At 47.4% G+C, this 25,951-nt stretch overlaps 1 protein-coding gene across 25 annotated transcripts in view; it reads left to right on the top strand.

Moving 5' to 3' along the window:
* The window catches only part of EHMT1 (euchromatic histone lysine methyltransferase 1), a 198,176-nt gene that overhangs the window by 101,776 nt on the left and 70,449 nt on the right, over positions 1-25,951 (top strand). For 10 of the 25 annotated variants that reach the window (XM_070250533.1, XM_070250547.1, XM_070250536.1 and 7 more), the window contains 5 exons: positions 1,652-1,718; positions 11,539-12,095; positions 19,873-20,050; positions 23,861-23,997; positions 24,336-24,524. In XM_070250533.1, coding sequence (XP_070106634.1) covers positions 1,652-1,718; positions 11,539-12,095; positions 19,873-20,050; positions 23,861-23,997; positions 24,336-24,524 — 1,128 coding nt within the window. Of the gene's footprint in view, positions 1-1,651; positions 1,719-11,538; positions 12,096-19,872; positions 20,051-23,839; positions 23,998-24,335; positions 24,525-25,951 lie in introns of those variants that run through there. The other 15 variants (XR_011432335.1, XM_023629512.2, XM_070250535.1 and 12 more) reach the window with 5 other exon arrangements.

The following is a 25,951-nucleotide window of genomic DNA, read 5'->3' on the forward strand; positions in this document are numbered from 1 at the left end:
TATCGACTTCACAGCACCCCACTCTCTGAAGTTAACGTGTTTGTTTCTTCTCTACCAGTTAGAACAGGGATCTGCGAACTTTTCTGAAAAGGACAACAAATGGCTTTGACCACAAAGTTCTCTGTCACATAGTGTCTGTGGTTGTTTACAGGCCTCTGATGATGTAAGAGCCACTGTAGGCTGACCTGGCCTGACCCTTCTTTGCTCACTGAGGTCTTGTTGGGCTGGCAAGTGCCTGGTATATGACAGGTGCTCTGTAATAGTGGGTGGCCTTCATCCACATGACCACAGAGACAGCTGAGCTCTTCAGCTCCTCGAAGAGGGACTGTGTGACCAGCTAGGAGCAGATATCTACCCAGCTGCTGTCAGCTGTGATCTGGGGTCCAGGACTGGGCAATGCCAACAGGACCCCACCCCTAAGTGTGTGTGTGCGTGTTTGTCAACAAAACAGGTCCTTTCAAGTCCCCTGAAAGAATCTCAGGACCCCAGGGGTCCTCTGCTTGTACTTTGAAAACCACTAGTGGGGCCCCATGCAGAGCTCCAGGGTAGGGGCGAGGGTGGCAGCCTGGAATTGGCAGAAGGAAGCTGGGCTGTGCTTGGCTCTTTCTTGGCCTGTGTACCTGGGGCAACGAAGTCAGCTCCTTTCAGGAAGGCTGCTGGTGGGAGCATTCTGGAGGCGCTGAGGAAGGAGGGGCGTTGTGGGGGTACGGGGCTGCTGCGCATCCTTGAGGTGGGCTGGTGGTCCAGGGTGACAGGGCAGGGCACTGCCACTGCTCTTGGGAGCTACACTTGCTGTTTATTCCATGAGATGAGCCGTGAGCTCGAAGTTCAGTAGGAATGCTCTGAGAATATTCTGTGGTGTCTTTTGAAGAAAACATTCCGGAAGTTATAGAAGTGTTGTCGAAGTTATTCCCTTGGATTCTGAAACTCTAAGCGGGAAACCTGGAGAGTCTGCGTCACCCGGCCCCTGGGTGGGCAGGGCACTTGCTGACCATTGTCCTCCTCCTCTGTGGACTCATGGAGGCCCAGGGCACTTGCCGACCACTGTCTTCCTCCTCTGTGGACTTGTGGTGGCTCCTGTGCCTGCCGAGACCCCAGATAAGGGCATTTTGTGTGTTTATGTTCACGTCTTCAGCCACATGCTGACCTTCCAAGACCTTCCATGTATAATTCATGCCTCCACATAGTAGACCAAATATTTAGTGGTCCAGGTTGTTACTGAATTTTCTTGATTTATTCCTTTCTGTAACTTTTTTGTAGGTCATTGGACGTTTTACGTACTTAGATGAATTATTAGCAGCAGCAGAATGCACTTTGAAATAATTTGTAACGTTCCTATAACAGAGCCAAAACATTTGAGATTTCTAATTACATAAGTAATGCATGGACACGTTCTTCTTATTAAAAAGCTGTCTCCAAAAACACAGACCTAGTAGGAGTTCCTTGGACTGTTTTCTGAAAGCCTCGCCTTGTGAGGTGACTGTGTTGTCCACTGGCTTGAAGGCATCCTGACTGTCTAGGCATCTGATGATGTGTCTACCTGTGATTTGTTGTTGATTCAGATGTGACGTCCACTTAGAGAAGTCGTGTTGGTGCATTGCTGAGTCCACCAGTTGATGAACCCAGGCTGACTGTTGTCTGTTTTTCGCAGGCAGTTCCGGCCAAGGGGGAGACTCAGCAGGATTGCTGCATGACAACTGAGCTGCTGGGAGAAGAAGGTAAGGGCTGCGTCTGCTCCCATGCAGATGTGACGGGAAGGCCTGCCACACTTTGTGTCTCCTGCTTGTCCCCGCTCCTGACTTCCCTGCTGAACCCAGGTTCACTGTATACTTTCTCACGCCTCCCGTTCCCAGACAGAAGCATGTGTGCACAGAGAGCGGCTGTGGGAAAACCTTGCCAGAGAGGGACGGCAGTCACCCTGTAGGTCCCCATTGCAGGCACCCCCAGAAAACGGAAATGGGTCGTCACATGAGTGTTTACAGCTCCTTTATTCATGGCCCTTAAAGCCAAAACCACTTGAACAGGGTCCTTCACCTGAGGACCATCTGTGGCATGCACCCAGCATGCTAGAAGAACAGCATGATTTCCACAGCCACATGGTGGCACTTGGGTGTGTTTTGCTGAGTGAAGGGAGCCAGACCCACATGTGTGACTCTGCCTGGGTGACATTCTGGACAAGGTAAAACTGAAGGCTTGGAAAACACAGCATAGTTGCCAGGAGGTGGGGGGAGGCTGGTGAAGGAGTGTCTGTAGAGGGGAACTTCTGGGCTGCCCTGTAAGGGCTGTCGTGGGACCACTTAACTCTGTCGGTTAAGTTGCGGGACAGACTGTGACAAAGGTGTCTTGTGTGTCAAACGAGCCACATGGGGGCACTGACCAGGTCACTTTGGAGAACAGTGTCACACCTGGACACCATGAGGCTGATGGCCCAAGAGTGGTGCAGACACTGCATTCTGCTTGGCTGTGTCTGTCACGGGAGATGGACGAGTGGTCCTGAGATTGACTGATGCGTAGCGTGTTGTCCTGTCGTCCACTAGCCCCTGAAGTTGGTACCGCCCCAGTTGACGCAGGAGGAAATTGGCTGTCTCGCTGATGTCAGTCATAGTTCTAAGCACTTCAGATGTTCTAATGTGGTCTAGCTGCACATCCATGGTGTCTAGTTCCACATGTCATTGAAGGAGGAGGAGACTGAGACAGAGGTGCTAACAGCTAGTTGCTGTGACCCCCGAGGACACAGAAACCAGGGTGTGCGGTGGCGGAGGCCATGGCTGATGACATTGCTGTGTGTGCCTCAGCGGGAGAGGGGAGGGCTGCCGCTCCAATGAGCAGAGAATTGGGGTCTGTCTTACGAGGCACTGCGGGTAAGCAGAGGCCTGTACCCAGCGTCCCAGTGCAGACCTGTGTGTCTTGGTGGGGGCGACTCTGAGTGCCCCGGAAGTAGCCTGACATGGCCTGGTGGGGGAGTGCCTGCTGGGGATCGCCTCACATCCCACTCCGGTGCCTGCCTGTAGTGTCCTTCCTGAGCTGCAGGACAGCTCCTGCCATGGATTGCTGCAGTCCCTGTCCACTTCCCAGGCAGCCCCAAGAGCTGCTGTGACACCTCTTTGCATCCACATGGTCATATTCTTTTGTGACTGCTGCATGCACACTTGTCGTCCACTGTGAGTAAAGGCAGAGCGTGGGCACTCAGCTTGGGAGCAGGTGGCAGGGCAGCCTCATCTCGGGAGAAGGGACCCAGTGGCCAAGCCAAGGGCAAGGCTGCCTTCTCTGCATGTGCCTCCCTTGGTGTTGAAGTGCACATCTGTAACAGAAATGCTTCTGACTGCGGTAGAGTCGTCAGGGCTCCGGGAGCAGGCTGGGTTGGGAGGTTGGGTGGTGGCCTGACTTGCTGCCTAAGCACTGTTTCCAGACCCCACTCCCTCCCTGGTCAGAAACCTGCCCTCTGGGGAACTCCTGGCTCAGATATGCCCTCCGCCCTTGGAGGTCTTTTGCACACTGAAGGACCAAAGGCGTGGCACTGCCCTGTATTCTGCCCTCACCGTGGACCTCTGCGTCTCTCACTCAGCCTGCCGGCTCCCGTCTGCTGCACCTCTTGGCCCCTGGGGTGCGTCACCTCCACAAGCTGTCCCATGCACTGCTCCACCCACACCTCCAAACGTGGTGACGGGTTTCTAAGATCTGCCTCAGGTTTCTCTTCCTGGCATTATCTTCCTCTCCTTTCCTCTGTGGCATTTTGAAGCACAAAAGTTTTTAATTTTGATGAAGTCATTTATCTGTTTTTTTCTTTGGTTGCTTGTGCTTTTGATATAACATCTAAGAAATCATTGCATAATAGAAGGTCACAAAGGTTTATGCATAAGTTTTTTTCTTAGAGTTTTATAGTTTTATCTTTCATAGTTAGATCCATTTTGAGTTAATTTTTGCATATAGAGTGAGGTAGGGATCCAACTTCATTCTTTGGCAAGTGGATACCCACTCGTCCCAGGACCATTTGTTGAAAAGACTGTTCTTTCCACGTTGAATTGTCCTTGTACTCTTGTTGAAAATCAGTTGTCTGTAATAGGAGGGTTTGTTTTTGGACTCTTATTTCTTTTCCGTAGATCAAGGGTCTTTTCTTATGCTGGTACCCCACACTCAATTAATGTTGCTTTGTAGTAAGTTTTGAAATGGGGGTGTGTTAGGCCTCCAACTTTATTTTTCTTTTTCAAGATTGTCTTGCCTATTCTGGGTCCCTTGACTGCAAATAAGCCAGCTGGAATTTTGATGTGAACTGTCTTGAATCTGCAGATGAATTTGGGCAGTATGACCATCTCAGCAATGCAGTGTCTTTCACTCCATGAACATGAGTGTCTATTTATTTAGGTCTCCTTTAATTTCTCTTAGTAATGTTTTGTAATTTTCAGTGCACAAGTCTTATACTTTTTCTATTAAATATTTTCTTAAGTATTTTTGATGCTATTTCAAATGGGATTTTTTAAAAATTCTTTTTCATTTTGCTCATTGATGCTGTATAGAAATACAATTTGTTTTGTTTATTGATCTCATATCTTGCAACCTTGCTGAACTTGTTTATTATTTCTAGTAGTTTTTTTGACTTCCTTAGGAATTTCTATACACAGTCATGCATTGCTTGATGGTGGGGTATGTTCTGAGAACTGTATTGTTAGGTGATTCCCTCATTGTGTGAACATCACAGAGTACACTTACACAAACCTGGATGCTAGTGCCTACTGCACACCTAGGCTCTATGGTGCTAAACTTATGGGACCACTGTTGCATGTGTGGTCCATTGTTGACCAAAACATTGTTATGTGGTGCATGACTGCATAAGGCCACATCATCTACAAATAGACATCGCTGGTCTGAAATCAGCTGAGTTTAGTTTGTATGTAGTCACCTCGGCTTTCTTCTGCTTAGGGTCTGCATGATACGTGCTTTCCTGTACTTTTACATTTAACCTGTGTGTGTTTTAGGCATAGTTACAGTGGGTTTGTATAGACACTGCATCATTGGGTCTTAACTTTTTTATCCAGTCTGACAATCTTTGCCTTTTTATTGGAATGTTCAGACCATCAATTTGTTTTGGTTTAATTGGACCATGTTGTCATTTTTTTGTTTTTCCCTTTTTTGTTTTCCTTTCTCTCTCTGTTAATGTGTTCTTTTGGACTGAATAGTTTTATCATTCCATATTGTCTCCACTATTGGCGTATTAGCTATATCCCTTTGTTTTTTTTTTCAGTGTTTGCTCTTGGGCTCACAATATTTATCTTTAATCAGAGTCTGCCTTTAAATATTATTATGCGACTCTGTGTACTTGTGTTCCTTTAAAAATAGTGAATTTTGGGGGCTGGCCCAGTGGCATGGTGGTTAAGTTCGTGTGCCCCACTTTGGTGGCCCAGGACTTTTGGGTTCAGAACCTGGGCACAGACTTAGCACCACTCGTCAGGCCACGCTGTGAATCCCACATAAAATAGATGAAGATTGGCACAGATGTTAGCTCAGGGCCAGTCTTCCTCAAGAAAAAAAAATAGTGAATTCCACTTCTCCCTCTTGTCCTTGATGCTCTTGTTACAGATTTTACTTCTTCAGATGTTAAAGAGCCAAAATACGTTGTTACTATATTTGCTTAAGCATTCATTTTTCTTTTAACAAAAATTTTTAAGTGAGAAAGTTTTTGAATATTTTCTTGCCTGTTTATCATTTCTGGTACTCTTAATTCCTTTTTGTAGATGACTTTCCATGTGGTATCACTTCCCTACCACCTGAAGAACCATATTTAACATTGTTTGATGTGGTTTTCTGTTGTGACTAATTTTCTTAGCCTTTGTTTGTTTGAAAAATGTTGTGTTTGAAGGCTATTGTGTTGGCTACAGAATCCAGGAGAATGGTTTTTCTCCAGCAGTTTAAAGATGTTGCTCCACTGCTTTCTGGCTTGCTTAGTGTTTAAACAGAGATCTGCAGTTGCTCTTGTCTTTTTTTCTGTGAGTAACGTGTCTTTTCCTCTCTGGGTGCTTTAGGATTTTTCTTTTATCACTGATTTTCAGCAATTTGGTTATGTTGTGCTATGGGCTGGTTTGTTGTGCTTAGCTTGCTTGGAGCTCATTAAGCTTCTTTGTTCTCTGATTTTTATCATTTTCATCAAATTTGGAAAATATTTGGTAAAAAATGTTTTTCAGCCATTACTTCTTCAAATGAATGTTTTCACTTCCTCCCATTGTGGGCACTCCAAGTATGAGAAAGTTAGACTGCTTCAGATGGTCCCTCAGCTCACTTAGGCAGGATTGGTGTACCCTTCTGCCTTTCTTCTCTCTCAGCTTTATTTTGTTAGATTCTAATGGTATGTCTTCAGATTCTGCAGTTGTTTTTGCTGCTGTCTCTGATCTGCTGTTAGTGTTGTATCTGATAGTTTCATTGCAGATATTCTATTTTTCTTCTTTAGAAGTTCTGTTTGGATGGATGGCTGTAGTATGGATATCTGTGTCTGTGTCTCGTACTTCTTTCATGGTTCTGTTTTCCTTTAAATACTTGATAGTGCTGTAATAGCTATTTTAACACTTATGTCTGCTGGGTCCATCATGTCTGCCATTTCTGGGTGTTTTATTCATTGAGTTTTCTCTTTATTGTGGATTCTTCTGCTTTCTCGCATATCTTGTAATTTTTGGTTAGATACTTTGAATAGTATTCTTGGTGGGTTGAATATGATGTTGGATTTGGTTATCTTTTTTTTTCAAAAGTAGATTGTTGAGCTTTTCCAAGCTACTTGATTAGTTAACTTGCCTACAAGTTTGGCCTCTTCTCAGCCTGTTTGTAGGCGTTTTTAGCACTGAAATAGTGTAAACTTTGATCAGTGGTTGGTTTTTTGTTGTTATGTAAGAAATTTTACTTAGGAGGTAGATATGGTTCAGCCTTACTGCTAAGGTTTAGCCGTTTGGAATCTCTACTGAATGCCCGTCACTGAGAGTTCTTCTTTTCACCTGGTCAGATTTCTATTGTTTGACTTACATGTAAGACTCAACATTGAGGCTTCTGACTTGCGAACAAGCTCTGTCTCTCAGTTTATTTAATTTTTCATAGCCACAAAAATACTTCGTATTTTCTTATGCTGTTGTACATGGTGTGTTTAAAATCTTACTTTTTGGTTTTTCATTGCTGGTATAAGGGTTTGCAGTGTATCTTTTGTAATTGCGCTTTCTTTTGAGAGTGTAGGTTCACGTGCAGGTGTAAGAACTAGTGCAGAGACATCCCTGGTGCCCTGTACCCAGTCTCCCCGAGTGGCAACGTCTTGCAAGACTGCAGCACGGTGTCACACCCAGGATATTGACAAGGATACAATCTACCCTCTTACTTGGATTGCCCCAGTTTTACTTGTTCTCCAGGCTGTGTTTATCTCTGTGCATTTTATCACACCTGTAGCTTCGTGTGTCCCCATTACAGATACGGTGCACTTCCATCATGCAAGGACCTGCCTGTTGCTCTTTCGTAGCCACCACCTCCCGTCCCTCCCTCCCCAGCTCCTGCATTTAATCCCTGGCAGCCACTGATCTGTTCTCTAGTTCTGTAGTTTTGTCATTTCAGAAACGTTATGTAAGTGCTGTCATACAGTGTGCTTCCTCTTTTCCACGCAGCGTCATTCCCTGGGGATCCATCAAGTTGCTTAAGTCAGCGGTCTGTTCTTGTTTGTTCCTGAGTGATGTTCCGCAGCATGGATGTGCCACTGTTTAACCATTCACTCTCTGGGGGACGTCTGGGTTGTTTCCAGTTTTCATCTGTTAGAGAAAAGCTGCTGTGAACGTTGTGTCCATGTTTGTTTGGGCATAACTGTTCATTTCTCTGGGATAAATGCCCATGAGTGCTTTATGTGTCATATGGTAAGTGTATGTTCAGTTTTATCAGACACTGCAAAACTGTTTTCCAAAACAGCTACACCCATTAACATTCCCAGCAGCACTATATGAGAGTTCCATTTCTCCACGTCCTGTCAGCGTCTGTCTTTAATTAGAGCCCTCTCAGTGGGCATGAAGTGGCATCTCCATGTGGGTTAGATTTGCTGTTGATTAGTGCTGAGAAGTTTATAATTTTGATGAATTCAATTTAGCAATTTTCCTTTTAGTGATTGTGCTTTTGGTGTCAACGATAAGAGTCTTTGCCTAGCCCTAGATCGCAAAGATTTTTTTCTGTTTTTTTCCTAAGAGCTTCATGATTTTACATTTTACATTTCTTTTCCATTTTGAGTTAATTTTTATATAAGCTATGAGATTTGGACCAGTCACTGGGCCTAGTAGCTTACTTACCGGTGACTTGGGTTTTCTGCATACAGAGTGTGTCGACTGTGAGTAGATTGTGCTGCTGCTTTCTGACCTGAATGCCCTTTGTTACTATTTCTTGCTTGTTTGCTTGCACTAGCCAGAACTTTCAGAGTAATGTTGAATATCAGTAGTGACAGCAGGGAGCTATAATTCTGATGTCTAAGAGGAAAACTGTTGTTTCCTTCTTCCCGCATACTCTCACGGCACTCTGACACCAGAGGTATGGGGATTTCCTCACGTCAGGCGGTTCTCCAGTTCTCTGCAGACACCAGCTCAGGCGTCCTACAGTTCAGTTAAGTTCCGACATGATCTCCCTGGAGTGAAGGGTTCCATCCATAAGGCTGCCCCCACTTCAGACGCCAGTCACAAGTAGAGGTCCCCAGGGCACCCACACTTCTGACCAACTGGCTATAAGTTGAAGGTTCCCATTACCCTCTCCTCATGTGTGGTAATTTCCCAGAACACTCGCAAAACTTAGGAAAACACTTTACCACCTGTTACTGGTTTGTTGCAAAAGGATGCAACTCAGGAACAGCCAAATGGAAGTGATGCATAGGGCAAAGTATGGGAGAAGGGGTGTGGGGCATCCATGCCCTCTCTGGACGTGGCACCCTCCCCTTGTGGATGTGTTCACCAATCTGGAAGCTCTCTGAACCCCCCGTAGTTTAGGGTTTTTATGGAGGCTTCATCATGTAGGCTTATTAGATAATTAACTCCATTTCCACCTCCTCTCCCCTCTCCGGAGGATGGGGAATAGGGCAGAAGGGTCCAAGCTTCTGACCATGGCTTTGTCTTTCTGGTGACAAGCCCCCATCCAGGAGCTCATCCAGAGTCACCTCTTTAGAACAAAGGACATTCCTAGCGCTCAGGAATTTCAAGGGATTTAAGGAGCTCTGTGTTAGGAACTGGGGGCAGAGACCACATATGTGTCTTGTTATGTCACACCACCTAATCAAATTTATCTTTTTCTTCTTATGACGTATGCTTTTGATGTGTAACAAAATTTTTCCCTGTTTATAGACCAACAAATCTATTTTTCTACGTTTTGCCTTGTTAGCTTTGAGGTTTTCAGATCATCTAGGACAGTATTTCTCAAACTTAGGTGTGCACATGACTCACCAGACATTTTGGTGAGTCCCAGACGTGTGGCTTCACCTTCAGAGGCTCAGACCGCAGGTCTGGGCTGGGCCCAGGACTTGGCCTTTCCAGTCAGCTTTCGGGGTCTAGCCCGCTTGTGCTGCTGTCCATGAGCCTGCTGTGCGTAGTTCGTGACCATGGTGTGCCTGTGTGGGCTGTGCTGGTGAGAGGCCTGTTGTCGGGAGCCTGTGTCCCCTGTTCCTTTGCTGCTCTTTTTCGTGATTACTTTGCTACTTGTGAAAATTCATTTCCCTGCATTTTATTTTTTATTTTTACTTTTTTTGAGGAAGATTAGCCCTGAGCTAACTGCTACCAATCCTCCTCTTTTTGCTGAAGAAGACTGGCCCGGAGCTCACATCCGTGCCCATCTTCCTCTACTTTATATGTGGGATGCCTACCACGGCATGGCATGCCAAGTGGTGCCATGTCCACACCTGGGATCCGAACCGGCGAACCCCGGGCTGCCGAAGCAGAACATGTGCACTTAACAGTTGCCCCACCGGGCTGGCCCCATTTCCCTGCATTTTAGAATAAGGCTTTGGAGCTCCTCAGTATACTGATTGGCGCTTCGATTGGGGTATTGTTGAATTTGTAGATTTAATTTGAGGCGACTTGACAGCTTTGCATTTTTGTCATCCCATTCGAGATCATGAAATGCTTTTGTTTAAATTTTTTTCTCTCCACAGAGGCCTTGAGTAATCTCGGTTAGAAATTTATATCCTTTACAGTTTTTCCTGCTTTTGTAAACAGTATCTTATTTTTTTCTCTTATATTTTCTAGTTAATACGAGTGTAGAAAAACTTGATTTGAAGTTTAGCTGTCTTGACGTGCTCTTGTGTTTTGATGGCCAGTTGATTCTGTTTTCTAAAGTAAATGACCTTGTGGGTGCAGAGGGGAAGCTCTGTCTCTTAGCTCCCGCCCTTGCGCCTCGTTCCTTTCTCTTCCCTTTGGTGTCACCCGGTTCTCCTGCTCCTGTGTTGAACACTTGTGGTATTAATGGACGTCCTGATGGTATTTCTGGTCCCTATGGGATTCAGTTAGTGTGTGTGAACCAGTGTGTATTCGCTGCAGATTGTGGTTTAGTAGCCTCTCCGAGTTGTCAGTTTCCAGCTGTTCTGTTTTGCTCAGGGTTTTAAAAAATATTGAAATGTTTAATAGTTTATTTAATTTATTATTTCAGTCTGTTCATTCATTCAGAAAGTGTTGACTGCACTCGTGATGTGCCAGGCCCTGTGTCTGTGCGCAGGAAGCAGTGGTGCACAGACAGGCAGCGCCCTGCCTCGCAGGCTGTGCCTCCTCGGGCAGCGGGACAGGCAGCCTGTACAGTCGCTGGTGAGGTCTGTTGAGGGTTAGGTGATAATACTCTAGAGATGGAGTGAATCAAGGGGGCTTGTGCTTGAGCAGAGCGCTCTGCCTCCGGCTGCGGTGGTGGACACGCTGCGCTTAGATGTGTCATGTAGAGCTTGTGATGTACAGGGCATTTACTGACGGCTGGTCCCGGACAGGGTCTTTCAGGGTTCTCATGTGAGACTGAGCTTTCGTGGAGAACAGGCTCGTAGGCCAGGGGTTTGTAACGAAGCTTCCGACTGATATACTGAAAATGCGATTCTTTTTCTGGGTTTATTACCCATTTTCTTGACGTTTGTTCTTGTGAAGCTAATTCGGAAGCCTCTTTCTGTGTCTGTATCATGCGAGTTTCATTTCGCAGTGGTGAATTTGTTCCTGGTGGATATGTAAATCTGCAGAGTGTGTTTTGAAATCTTTCTGTCTTTTAAAAATTAACTTGCTTACCAAGAGGGGAGTGTGTGTTTGTTGCCTCTGTTCTTTGACGGTGTGTCTCTCGAGGCAGGACTGCGTGCCTTCGCCCGCGACTCGCACGCAGGATGCACTGGCAACCGACGTGCTTGAGCTCAAAGCAGGCTCCCCTTCTCAGGATTTGGTCTTCCCCAAACTTAACCCACTGACTTTCCAAATTAATGTCTAAGGCATCATTTTATGTTTAATTTTTTTGAACTTAAATGCTTGTTTGCACATGAAATAAGTGATTTTTCCTTTGTTTAACGTTGCGCCACTGACCCTTCTCCTCTGTTCGCAGAGCCCTCTATGGCTGCTGATGAAGGCTTGACAGAGAAGCAGGGGGGAGAGGCCCGCACGGCTGCAGACGGCGAAACCAACGGGCCCTGTGAGAAGAGCGATGCCGGCAGCCATCTAAATGCGGCAAAGCACACTCAGGAAAATACAAAAGCCAGCCCACAGGAAGGTACCAACAAACTAACCCGAATAGCAGAAAATGGGATTTCAGAAAGAGACACTGAAGTGGGGAAGCAAAACCATGTCAGAGCTGACGACTTCACACAGACTTCTGTCGTTGGAAGCAATGGATACTTCTTCAGCAAGCCGTCCCTGCAGGAGCAGCCCTTGCGGATTACCAGCACTTTGGCCTCTTCACTTCCTGGTCATGCTGCAAAAACCCTTCCTGGAGGGACCGGCAAAGGGAGGACTCCTAGTGCTTTTCCTCAGGCACCAGCCACAGTGCCAGCCAAGCTCGGGGAAGGGAGCAAAGACACAGAGGACAAGAAGCCTGGGGCCCCTGGCCCCGATGTCAAGGTTCACAGGGCACGGAAGACCATGCCGAAATCCATCCTGGGCCTGGTAATGCTTCCCTGTCGGGGCGGGCCTGCTTTAGTGTCTGTCTTGCTGTTTCTTTTCTGTCTGTCTTCTCTTTTGTGGTAACAATGGCAGATGGACTTTTGTGCATTAAGAAGAAAGGCCAGTAAATGGCAGTGGTCATTTGACAGTGGCCACCTGTGGGCCTGTGAAGGGTTGGGGAGTGCTGCTGATGGTTCCTGCATGAGAGAGACAGCAGATGACCCTCAGCCTGCCTTCTGGGCTCCACCTCCTTGTGGGTGCCCGGTGCCTGCTGAGTAAAGGCGGGCAGATGCTTGCATGGAGACCACTCCTCCTCTGCTCTGGGCCTGGGGCTTTCGCTCTGGCTCGGGAAGCTCAGCACCTGCTGCGTCTCTTTGGGAAACGAGTGGACATGAGGACGGTTAGGTCCACGGTGCGACGGAAGGGAGGGGGCAGCAGACCACCTTGGAGACACGCAGGTCCAAGCCCCTGGGCTCAGGGTTTTGTGCTGAGAGCAGGCAGTGCTTCCCTACTTGACTGCTGAGCGAGGTGGTGTGTGCCGCCACCCTGGATCTGTGCCTGTGCACGATGCGCTTCCTCAGGATGTCTGCAGCGTGGTGTTTTGCTGTCCTGGTTCTGTGTGGATTTGGCCAGGGATGGATTCTAGGGGTGCAGTCCTATTCCCTTGGGGTTTCTTGCACCTGGTGTTGCAGGTGAGCATTCTGAAGCCAGTCTGATTGTCCGTCGCTAGGAGGTCACGTGAGGCTTTCTTCTGCTACCCTCCACCCTCCAGGGCTGTGCACACAGACCCCTCCGCCGCTGTTGTGTGCGACGGCCTCTTCCCTCAGCCCTGGACGTGGGCTTTGCGCAGCTTCCCTCTGTGGGCTGGGTCTTCTGTCTCCTTGGATGGCACCTCGCCTGTCTTCCAGCTTTCTCAGTGGTTCTTCAGCACTTTATATTCTTTCTGTTCAGTCCACATATTGATGTTTTTAACTCTGGCAATTATTTTTTTCACACCCCGTATCTCCAATTAGTTCTTTTCATTAAAAAAATCTGTATGGTTAGTTATATTTCATCTTATCCTTCAAAGACATTAATGATAATTCTTTTATAGTCTCTGCCTTAAAGGAGACTTATCCTTAGGTGGGAATCCTCTGTGGGCTTGCACCTCTCATTTGTGGTGATTCTTCCCCGAGGAGTGTGCTTTTCTCTGCTTCTGTGATTGCGTCTTGCCCGACTGTGAGCTCACTGTGTGTTTTCTGTGGCCCCTGCAGTGGTGGTTGGGGAGCCGGGGGTGTGCTGTGGTGCTGGATTGCTGACTGTCTCCGGGGCCACAGCCACCTCGCCATCTGCTCTTCTAGAGTAGCCAGGGTGGGTGCCCCAGACGCCCATGTCCCCCTGCACAGTTTCACCCCTGCCCAGCCCGCTGGCCCTGACTCAGCCTCCTCCTCTACAGCACTCTCTCTGCGTGCCAAAACTTGAGCAGGATCATGTGGATTCACAAGAAGCTGCACAGACAGTGCAGAGAGACTGTTTGTGCCCTTCGCCCGACTTCCCCCAGGTGACAGTTTGCGTAACCAGAGCTCAGTGTAGACTTATGTGGCCTCCTAGCCCTGTGAGGTTCCCAGTGTCCCATCAGAGTCACCCGCCCGTCCCTGACCATGCGCTCCATCTCTGTGATCTGTTAGTTCATCCTCTGTAAGACAGGACTATAAAGGAGGGCCCTTTGAGAGTGGTTTTTTCACTCAGCACAGTTCCTTCAGCCAAGCCGTAGCCGTAGTCTCTTCCTCTTAGTGCTGAGGAGACTTCTGTGGCGTGCACGTGCCAGAGTTTAACCACTCGCCGCTTGAAGGACACTGCGGGGGTTCCCAGGTTTTGACTGTTACATTAAAGCTGCTCTGGACATTTATGTACACGTTTTTGTTTGGTCATAAGTTTTCATTTCTATGGATAGATATCCAGAAGTGCAATTGCAGGGTCATAGGGTAATTGGGTGTTTAGTTTTGTAAGTAACTGCCAAACCATATTCTAGGCAGGCTATAGCATTTTGCATTCCCTCAGCAAGGTGTGAGCCATCTAGTTTCTCACATCCTTGCCACCGTTTGGCGTTGCCATTATTTTTTTATTTTAGCTGTGATATGTCATTGTGGTTTTAATTAAACTTCCCTAATCACTGATGGTGATGACATCTTTTCGTGTGCTTATTTGCCGTCTGTATGTCCTTTTTGGTGAAATGACTGTCATACCTTTTGCCTGTTTTACTACTACAGTCTTATGTTGCTCAATGATGGGGACATGTTCTGAAAAATGTGTTGTTAGGTGATTTTATCATCGTGCAAACGTCACAGAGTGACTTTGGGAAACCTGGATGGTAGCGCCTACTGCACAACTAGGCTCCATGGTGCCAGTCTTATGGGACCACCAGTATATGTGTGGTCCGTCATTGACCGAAATGTCGTTGTGCAGCCTGTGACTGTATGTGTTTTGTGAGCTTTGAGAGTCCTGGATATATGAACTCTTTGTCAGGTGTTGGTTTGCAAATATTTCCTCCTGGTTTGTAGCTTGTCTTCCTTCTCTCAAGAGGGTCTTGCACAGAGCAGAAGTTCTTCATTTTGATGAAGTCTAGTTTATCTAAATTTTTTTCTTTTATGGCTTATGCTTTTGGTATCATGTCTAAGAATTCCTTACTTAGGCCTAGATCTTGAGAGTTTCTCTCCTTTTATTTATTTATTTTTTAAAGATTTTACTTTTCCTTCTTCTCCCCAAACCCCCTGGTACATAGTTGTATCTATTTTTAGTTGTGGGTCCTTCTAGTTGTGGCATATGGGATGCTACCTCAGCATGGCTTGATGAGCGGTGCTAGGTCCGCACCCAGGATCCGACCTTGTGAAACCCCGGGCCACCAAAGCGGAGCGGGTGAACGTAACCACTTGGCCATGGGGCTGGCCCCTCTCCTTTTAAAAAAGATTTCTTAAGTTTTATATGAACTTTATGTGATTTTGAGTTAATTTTTAATTGGATGTGAGGTTTAGGGTGAAATTCATTTTTGATCCCACTATTATCTATTTTAAATTGCATGTGAGAAATTTTTCGTTATTTGTTGATCTCCTTGAAATTTAGACTTTTGTTTCATTACTGCTACTTCCAAGATTTTATTCTAATATATTTTTCTTCTTAAGGATCTTTTATTGTTACCCTGTCATATTCCCATAGGGGAAAAAAGCAATTTGAAATTTAATTTCAAGAAGTTTCTCTGACCATCAGGCTTGGTTAAGTGTTGGCTTTGTCCCGGGTTGAGTCGTTATCAGCAGTCATTACTAGCAGTGTGCAGTCAGCTGCACACACACGATCTTGTGGGAAATTACTGAGCGTTCTCAGGCTGGTCAGCTGCGCGGAAGGGTTTTGAGGCTTCAGAAACTGATTTCCTCAAGACCATCTTGCCTGCTACACACCTTGGAGCTGTGGGGTCCCTGTGGGAGGAGGGAGGAAATAGTCACGCTGCAAGAAAAGACCGAACCAGGACAGGCAGAGTCCTCAAGGGTCCCTTTGGTGTGGTGCCCTCCTCGCTCCGGGAGCCGCGCAGTGCCTGCGGCCAGAGCCTTCTGGCCTCCCCTTGGGGTTCTCCTCCCCAAACCTAGTCCAGCCTTGTTTGGTTTTCTTAGGAAACCATGTTTCGTTGGAAATTGTGTTTTAAAACCAGTTGTTCCCATGATAAAATCAGTGTCATAGGCTTATAGTTAGTGATAGCTGTTTCCTTTAAGAGCTTCAAGTGAAGGTGTTCCCGCAGCGGCACGGTCTGCCATCCCTTGGCAGTGCAGGGCGGCTTGCTCCCCTGCACCCAGTGTTGGTCCTGCAAAAGCACCAGCATGGGTGTATGCATCCACTGTTTGGGCAAAGAAGGTGGAAGCTTCTGGAAAGGAACCTTTTTTGTCTGCATTGAATGCTTGTTACTGTGGTTCCTGTTGAGGCCCTTTCCCTGATTGCACTGTGCACACTCCAGGGGTGTCAGCGCGCCCCTTTCCCGTCTGTTGCCACATTCCCCTCTTCTCCTTCCACACATACCCACCGGTATTCTCTAGGTTCCGAGGAAAAGTTGAGGCCCCATTCTTGTGCTCTCGGTCCCGCCCGGAGAGGCAGTTCCTAGTGCAGTAGTTGTACGCATCCTCGTCCTGTTGCACCTGGAATTAAGTGCTGAAAGGAGAAGTAGGCTGGGCCAGGAGAACTCACGTTGAGTGGATACACTGAATGGGTCTGGCTGCCATTTCAGGGAGTGGGTACTGGGCAGAGGCCTGACAGTCACCAGGGTGGGGAGGGGAGAGCTGCTGTGCGGAGTGCTGGGGGCAGGGAGGGCCCGTGAGGGCCAGGCGCTGTCGGCTGCGGGTGCCTCAGTCGTGGGTGGTGATGTGGGCACCGCCTCTGCAGCTGCGACACTGCAGTGCTGCCGGTGCCCCTCCGTCCGTGTGGGGGGTGGCCGAGGCTCTGCCGACGAGCCTCCCTCAAGGCATGGGCGCACTGTGAAGTCAGAGGCCAGCGTCTCTGCCTCTGTGAGGAGCAGATCTTGTCTCTCATCTTTTTGCCTTGTCAGATAATAGAGCCCTAACAAAATCAAGAATCTTCACCCAAGTTCTTAATTTTCTTTTTTAGATTTTCAAAACTAACGTCTTGAGTCAAAGGATGGATTTTATACCAAGTGGGAATTAGCCTTATGTGGCTCTTTCCTTCTCAGGTTTTATTTTCACCCCTCATTTATGTATACTTTAAAATCCGATTTTGTATTGGTCCACGGGCGCTGGCTGAGGTTGATAGCCACTGTGGGTTGCACAGTCTGCTTGGTGGTCTGTAGGAGGCATCAGGGAGCAATGTCTGATTCCTGGGTTCAAACAGTGACTTCATTAGAGACAAACCTGGCATATTTGAGAAAGACTGAAGAATTTTACAGAGCTAATGAGTTACATTTAAACAGTGCTGTTTGTGCCGGGGTCAGTTAATTGTGGAGGCGTAGGGAGCAGTTGTATTTGAGCTGTGCTTGGAGGAGGCAAGAGAGCCTCAGTTGTTAGAGGGAGAAAAGGAAGGGCACTCCAGGGTGGAGCCATGTTCAGAGCCCACGAATTCAGGGCCAGAGACATCTAGTTGCCACAGGCAGGCGGCCCCTGAGCTGAGGATGGGTGGGCCCACTGGGAGAAGCGAAGAGAAACTGCTGCAGCTGCACGAGCTTGTATCCTGGGTGGGTACACAGGTGGCCTGTGGTGGGAGCCAGCGTCTCCCTAATGTTGGCCCAGGGCATGGGGATGCCTTTTTCTTTATTGTCATAAAACACACGTGACATAAAATGTACCATCTTAACCATCTGAAGTGTTCACTTCTGTGGCACGTTCTCATTGTTATGCAACCATCACCATCCATCTTCAGGACTTTCTCATCTTCCCAAACTGAAACTCTGTCCCCATGAAACACCGTCTCACCGTTGCCCTCCCCCAACCCCTGACACCACCATCCTATTTTCTGTCTCTGGATCTGACTCCTCTAGATGACTCATTTAAGTGGAGTCCTATGGGACTTGTCCATTTGTGTCTGGCTTATATCGTTCAGCATGATGTCCTCCAGGTTATAGCGTGTCAGGATTTCCTCCCTTTTTAAAGCTGCATAATATTCCATTGCACGTTTACCACATTTTGTTTATCCATTCATCTGTCCATGGACACTTGGGTTCCTTTCACCCCTTGGCTATTGTGAATAATACTGCTGTGAACTGTTGTGTACAAATAGCTCCCTTTTTTTTTTCAAAGATTTTATTTATTTTTTTTCCTTTTTCTCCCCAAAGCCCCCCAGTACATAGTTGTATATTTTTAGTTGTGAGTCCTTCTAGTTGTGGCATGTGGGATGTTGCCTCAACATGGCTTGATGAGCGCTGTCATATCCGCGTCCAGGATCCAAACCGGTGAAACCCTGGGCTGCCAAAGCAGAGTGTGTGAACTTAACCACTTAGCCACGGGGCCAGCCGCACAAATAGCTCTTTGAGACTCTGCTTTCACTTCTTCTAGATGCATCCAGAAGTGGAATTACTAGATCACGTGGTAATTCTGTGTTTGGCTTTTTGAGGAACCGCTGTCCTGTTTCCCACAGTGGCTGCACCATTTTGCATTCTCACCACAGTTCGCAAGGGCTCCAGTTTCTCCACATCCTTGCCAACATTTGTTGTTTTCTATTTTTTTTTAATTTTATTTTTCCTTTTTCTCCCCAAAGCCCCCCAGTACATAGTTGCATATTTTTAGAGTGTGTCCTTCTAGTTGTGGCATGTGGGATGCTGCCTCAGCGTGGCTTGATGAGTGGTGCCAAGTCCACGCCCAGGATCTGAACCTGCGAAACCCTGGGCTGCCAAAGCAGAGTGCACAAACTTAACCACTTGGCCACCGGGCCAGCCCCCTCTATTTTTTTTTTTTTTTAATTGAGGTATAGTTGACAATTTTCTAGTTTATTTTTTTTTGATAGTAGTCATCCTAATGGATGTGAACTGATACCTCATTGTGGTTTTGATTTGCATTTTCCTGATTATTAGCGATGTTGAGCATCTTTTTATGTGCTTTTTAGCCACTTGTATATCTTCTTTGGAAAAATGTTGAGATCCTCTGCCCATTTTTTAATTGGGTTGCTTGTTTTGTTGTTTGAGTCATAGAGTTCTTTATATATTCTGGATATTAATCCCTTATCAGATATATGATTTGCAAATATTTTCTCCCATTCTATGTAGGTTGCCTTTTCATTCTATTGATTGTGTCTTTTGATGCACAGAAATTTTTAATGTTGATATAGTCTTAACTTATCTGTTTTTTCTTTTGCTGCCTATGCTTTTGGTGTCATATCCAAGAATTCATTGCCAGATCCAATGTTGTGAAGCTTCCCCCTATGTTTTCTTCTAAGAGTTTTATGTCTTTGATCCATTCTGAGTTAAGTTTTATATATAATGTGAGGTAAGGGTCCAACTCCATTCTTTTGTGTGTGGATATCCAGTTTTCCTAGCACCATTTTTTGAAGGATGCCAGTTTCTTCACTGTTTATTGCACCTGCTGTGTGCACAGTACAATTTGATTAAATTGAATTTGATTTAAGACCTAACTACGTGAAGGCTTTAAGGAAGCAGCTGGAGGGGAGAGGGTTGGTGGTGCCTGGGCATCTGGAAGAAAGCAGGGCCCTGAATTGGCCCTAGGGGTTTCATGTCGATATTATAGGCTGCTGGAGTCTGGGGAGGCTGAGACTGAAGACAGACGGCAAAACTGTGAGCAAAAGACAGTTTTAAAAGTGTAGTGTGATTATCTGTCGTGGCGTGTCTCCCATTTGGGGGATGTCGCAGAGTGTGGCTGTGATAAACTGTGAAAGCGCTTTCCGAGTGGTTTCCGTGCTGCCCGTTTTGAGTGTTTTTAACTTAGTAATATTTTATTACCTAAGTCATGGGTTGGCAAACTCTGTCTGTAAAGGACCAGGTAGAAACTGTTTCAGTTTTTGTGTGTCACAAATGTCGCTGCTGCTGCTTCCTTCTTCTTCTTCTTCCTTTTGCAAATGTAAACACCAGTCTTTGCTTGCGGATGCTGACCCCTGTCTTCGAGGGGGAGCTGGGCGCACGTGCTTCCGTGCCAGGCGCTTCTGTGGTGACAGCACGCTTTCGAACTTTCTCCTCCTCTCGTGGCAAGTCATCTTTCGGTTGAGGGGAGTTCCTGGGGAAAGGAGTTGTGTTTTGTAGGGCATGTTGTTTCAATGACCATCCGCTTGTGCGTAATTATAGTGATTAATTGTGTTTGTTTTGAAGCATGCAGCCAGTAAGGATCCCAGAGAAGTTCGAGAAGCTCGAGATGAGGAGCCAAAAGAGGACATCAACAAAAACATTTCTGATTTTGGACGACAGCAGCTTTTACCCCCCTTCCCGCCCCTTCATCAGTCGCTACCTCAAAACCAATGCTACGTGGCCACCACAAAGTCACAGACAGGTAAAAGGAGGCACGGCAGCTGTCCTTGCTCTCTGAGTGTGTGTTAGGGCCTGCGCCTCGACAGATGGAGTCTGTCTGACAGGGTGTGTATGTGCTCTCATGAGGGCCACTGGAGCCCCAACCTCCTCCGCTCACGCCCACCCGCAGAGGGGCGTCGACCTCTGCACTAGAGCCTCGTCTGAACCCTGTGTTGATTTCTTCGCTTATTGTCAGTCTCAGGGCGAAGGTTGTTTTCATTACTAAGATCTTACTGCCTTGGTCTAATTGGGTGAAAGACTGTCTGGGTTTCAAAATTCGCCCAGTTTACAAATCAGGTGCTGTTGGAGGAAACATCACGGTGCACTGGGGAGACCCGTGGTTTGGTTCCAGCTGTGTTACCAACCACGTCCCTGTGAGCTGCTCTCCTCTCTCTTCTGAGCTTGCTTCTGTTCCTGGTCAGTTGGGAGATTGGATGGACATTTGCCTCCTCACTGGATCCTTTTGCAGGAGGTGGGGGCTGCATGAGAGCCCCACAGGGAGAATACTGGTATGGGCTTGCCTAGAGTGAGGGGCCTCCCTCTCGAGACTCTAGGACACAATTTCTACAGAGATGAGATGCCTCCCTCCAGTACAGAAAGGCCCTTTGCACGAGGCCTTCACACATGTCAGGTGGTGGCTCGCAGATGCAAGTGAGGTCAGCCTGGTGGTTGGTACGCTGGGGGCTGTCCACCTGAAAGGCTGGACCAGGGAGTGTAACCCCGTGATAAGTGCATGTCTTCTTCTGGACTCATAAATACTTTTTATTTGTAAGTAATTTCAGACTTCCAGAACAGTTGCAGAAGTTCTGTAAGAATTCGTGTGTGTCTTCCTGCATTTTACCACATGTGTATAGCTTTGCCCGCCCTTAAAACTTTTTATTTCTGAAACTGGAAGGTAAATTGCAGGCATTGGGCCCTTTGACCTCTAAATACTTCAGTGTTGTTTCCTAAAAATAACAATGTAATGTTCCTAAAAATAAGGACATTCTCTTAGATAACTGCAGCACAGTTGTCAAAATCAGGAAATAAACTTTGTCGCAATACTGTTATCTAATCTTCATGCCTCGTTCAGCTTTGCCAGTTGCCCTATTAATGTCCTTTATAGCACAGGGAAGCATTTCTGGTCCAGGTTCCAGTCGAGGGTCCTACAGTCACTTAGTGCTGTGTCTCGTTAGCCTCTGTTAATCTGGAGCATTCCTCTGCGGGTTTGCTGCCATTTCCCCTGGTCAGTGTCAGGTCATGGAAGGTCACTGAGGGGCGTGTCCTCACTGCATCTCCTCAGGGTGTATGTGGTGGCCATTTGTCCGTCCACGGCCAGGTCGGGTCTGCAGGTCCGTCGGTCACAAAGCTGCTATTCCCTAAACTGTGATCAGCGTGTGTCCTTTGCAGCTCTGCACATGTCCTGCTTCTCCTCAGATCCGACTGGTGGCTTCAGCATCTGAGGATGCCCGCCCAGACTGGTGGCTGCAGGGTGGGTTCCTGACTCCGTCACTCCCTCTTCATTTGTTAGTGGAGTTTCTGCTGGAAAGAAGTGCTTCACCTTCCCATCTGTGTATCTGTCTATCTATTTTTAAGTCTCCACTCATGGATCCTTGGTTGAGTCTCTGGGCTCTAATCGGTCACCATCTTATCCGCTTGTCCCACTTTGCCCCTCTGGCTGGTTCCCGAGTCCTCTGACGTGACCTCTTCACTTGATGAGGACTTTCTGACTCAGCCGGATGGTCCCAGCTCGTCTTGTCCTTCCCCGGTCTAGTCTGGAATTGGCTGTCTCTCCAGGAAGCCCTCGTTCTGTTTATTGGAGTGTGGTAGTTAGAAAACAAGATCAGTCTGCCTCCCCTGCCCCAGCCTTCTGCCTGTTTTGGCTCACTATTGCTTGTTTTAAACAGTCAAACCGGGCACTCTGCAGAACTCTCTGGAATTGCACCCATGTGTGTGAGGACTGGCAAGGATTGTCGAAGTCAGTGTTTCTGTTAATGTAAGATTTTCCCTATTTTAGCTTTATTATTTCATCTTTTTAGTATAAGTTGTCTTAAAAGAAGTGCTCAGTGTGTTTAGCAGTTTCCCATAATCAACCCTTCCACATCCTTCTTCCTTTCCTCACCCGTAAGCTGGAAATGGCGCTAAGCTGGTGCATTACTTTGGGACAGTGTGTGAGTCAGCCTCACAGCATGGACGCACCTTCAGCAGCGCACTGACCTTGTTCTTTGCTTATGGATATGCCCTGAGCTGGGCTGCTCCTGTTGTTGTCACCTCCCAGGGAAGAAGCAGAAGTCACAATTTCTGCGCCTACAGAGGGGAGCACCGTTGTGGCCCCCTCACCTCATTGCGTAGTTGCTAGTGTACCTTTCAGTATTGGGGGAAGGCAAGGGGTGTCTGGGCTGGGATCGGACACACGTAGTCTACTCAGTGTGGTGGATGTGGACACAGCCCTTTGTGACAGTGTCCAGGGAGCCAGAAATGGTTTGCCCACTTTGTTCTTCAGATCTCACTCCTTCCTCTGCCTGTTAGTGCTGTCTTCCCTGTAGGAGGGGTGCTTAAGCCGGTACAGTAGAAAGTTTGAGATTCCAGCTCATCTCTTGTCACTAATATTTTAAGTTACTGTGGTCATGATCTCAGAAGATTCTATTCTCTTCCATCTTGCTGCACCACAAGCAGGAGCCATGAGCAGAGTCACAGGTTGGTGACAAAGTGCATTTTACTCTCCCTCCTGTGACCACAGAGGACTCGTATCTCAGCTTGGCTCGCCTGTCCCTGCTGCCCAGTCACCTCATTCTAGCATGTGACGGACAAAGCCGTGCTTCCTCGTGATGAGGACATGTAGTGTCCTCGAAGCCGTGTGCTTGTGGGGCTGTCAGCATGACCCATGCAGTGTTTACAGTCCATACTCATCCATTCTTTTTCTACATTTTGTGGAACTAAAACATAAAGTATTTTTTTCAGCCCATTAATAGAGTTCCTCTATGTTAAAGCAGTGTTTTTCAGATTATTTTTAAGCCCTGAAATGCTTTTAAAAAATGAAGTATTGTAGAGAACCTCATTCTATAAAGCCAGTCAACCTGGAGGAGCTGCTTCATCCAGAACTGGGTCGGGTCCCCAAGCCCCCATCGGTCTCCTGCCACTGCCGCTTGTCTGAAAACGTGCTCCAAGACCCCCCGGGCCTTTGCTCCTCCCCATCCTCCCCTTCCTCGCCCTTGGGTACCTCGATAGTTCGCTGGGCCGTGGCTTCAAGGACTTCTTTCCTCTCAATTGGAGGGCGGCTGAGTGAGGAGGCAGGTGATGGGGAAAGGGTCCTGGTGGTGGTGGACTGCGGTCACTGTCACGTGGTCCTGCTTTAGAGGTAGACATGTCCAGAGACCATGCGACTGACTTCTCGTTGTAGATAAGAGAAGAGGGTCTCAGGAAACTTGATGCAGCCCCATCCCAGGGATTGGCAGGGAGGCCTCTTCCTTCGCAGCACTGCTCGTGTTCAGAGGCAGGGGCTGGGTGTGCGAGGCACTCCAGGCCCTGCTGCTGAGGTGGTGGGTTCTCCTGCCTGTGGGGGCGTGATTCATGCTGCCATCTGTACAGCTTAGCGTTTCATTGTGAATAAAACAAATGATCTGTGAGGTATTTTCAGCTTTCCCTGTGCAATTTAGGACAAGTAAGAAATGGCTATCACTGTGTGGCATGCTATGACTTTGGTAATCAGATTTGTGAACTGTCACCTACCTTTAAAAACACTTGAATGTGTTTCTTTTCCTTTCTTGTCCCCTTTTGACTTTTTTTTTTTTAGCTTGCTTGCCTTTTGTTTTAGCAGCTGCAGTATCTCGGAAGAAAAAACGAAGAATGGGAACCTATAGCCTGGTTCCTAAGAAAAAGACCAAAGTATTAAAACAGAGGACGGTGATTGAGATGTTTAAGAGCATAACTCATTCCACTGTGGGTTCCAAGGTAAGAGGGACGCTTGTGTCATTTGTAGGTGTGCTTGGAAATAAAGAGTCTGTGTCCAGGAACTCTTTGGCCAAAAGAGCACCATGTGAGGTTGCCGGTCATTTGGGTGACCTCGATCCCGTTTGAAGGAACCCAGGCCTAAAGTGCCTCTGCTCTAGGGTGCAGCCTCCTGTCCAGGTGGGTTGTTGGAGGCCTCCTCACCCCGCCCACTGCCTACTGGCACTCCCCCTGTGGCGGAGTCGCTGTGTCTAGTCCCGCAGGCCACGCCCTGGTGACGTTAGCAGGTTGTTCCTCATGCTGGGGTTCTGCATGATGGACGTACCCCTGCCGTGTTCCAGGGCGAGAAGGACCTGGGCGACAGTGCCCTTCATGTGAACGGGGAGAGCTTGGAGATGGACTCGGAGGAGGAAGACTCGGAGGAACTTGATGAGGACGAAGATCAGGGAGCCGAGCAGGCCGCTGTGTTTCCCACGGAGGACAGCAGGACTTCCAAAGAGAGTGTGTTGGCAGCTGACCACTCCCAGAAGGTAGGCCTTTCTCACCTCCTTGGGTGAAGAGTGTTGCAGTGTGGACCGTCGGTGCGCAGTCTGGGCACTTCTAGGCTTTAATAAAGCCCCTACCTACTTCTGACTTGGATTTTTGTATTTTATTTCTCTTGAATTCTAGATTAGTTTATTTTGAATGTACAGCATTCGTTGAAGTTAACATCTTGAGCTTTTTTTAAGCTCTAGACTGATGAGAATCAATCGATGGCTGGCTGTGTGCCAGTCATGCTGCTCGTCCTCGGCCTGTGGGACGTACCTTGTTCTGTTCTGGGCACTCTCCTCAGGGGCAGGTCTCTTCCTCCTATAGGCAAGGAGCTGACCCTGGGGAAGCCTCTGTCCTCCTGGCTGGAGCAAGCACCCAGGCCTGCTGACTGGGCCTGTGGATGTGCAGTCTGTCGAGGCCTGGTGTATCCTGGATGGGGGCCGCTGAACACTTGATCCATGTCTGCCTGAGAACCAGCTCTGGGAGGTGGCAGTGCGGTGGCCTCTGCTGGCCAGGCACTGTCTGAAGGTGGTCCCAGGGCGTAGTACTGGGCTGGGGTCTCCAGGGCACGGGGTACAGGCCTGAGTAGAATGATGCTGACGTCTGGGCCTGTCTTGATGCTCTTTCAGTTCTGAGGGGGATAAATAGATGGGGAGTTGAGAATCATGCTGATATGGATACGTAGTTGCTGTTTTACTATTCGTAGCCTATATAGCAGACTTTTTTGAGAAAATTTTTATTATATCTAATGAGTTATTCTAAAACTAAGAGCAGGCAGAGAAGTTCCAGGTGAGTTGGTTAAATAGTGACTTGTTTGAAATGCATAATTTTGTTGATAAGCATTTTACACTTTGAGTCAGCTCTGTGCTCTGTAGGTATGGCCTTGGCATGTGTAAAGCATTTTCCTTCAACTTTCAGAGTTTGGGGATGTCTTTTCTTGTGTTGCTTAAATTTCACATTCATTTTTAGGCAATTAATGCCTCCTCTACTTATTTAGCAGGTTTCGGGGCAAATTTTAAAATATTGTCCCCAGCTCTTATGGTAATTGTTCAAAAGTAAATTGGTGGAAAATGCTAATATTAGAGATGTAAAGGGAATTAAAAATTCATTTATTTTAAATATCATTTATTAGTTTTTTTCCCTTTCCTATAGAGAAGTATGAGGAAGGCAGCCCTCAGGGTCCTGACTCTCGTGGTGGCTTTTAAACGGTGGCTACAGTAGGCTTGGTGCCCTCACATCCTGTGACCAGGAGGAGTCTCATTCTCACCACGCCCCGCTGCCTCTTGTAGCTTTGCCCACGGCCACAAACCTGCTGCCAGGCCTCCCTGTCTTTTTACGGGATGCGCGCTCCACTCCACGTGTTACTGTCCTCTGTTGTTTCCCGCAATACGTGGGGGCCTTCAGTGTCATGCTTCATGGAGTGTGA

The sequence above is a fragment of the Equus caballus genome, chromosome 25 (assembly GCF_041296265.1).
Source record: "Equus caballus isolate H_3958 breed thoroughbred chromosome 25, TB-T2T, whole genome shotgun sequence".
NCBI lineage: Eukaryota > Metazoa > Chordata > Mammalia > Perissodactyla > Equidae > Equus > Equus caballus.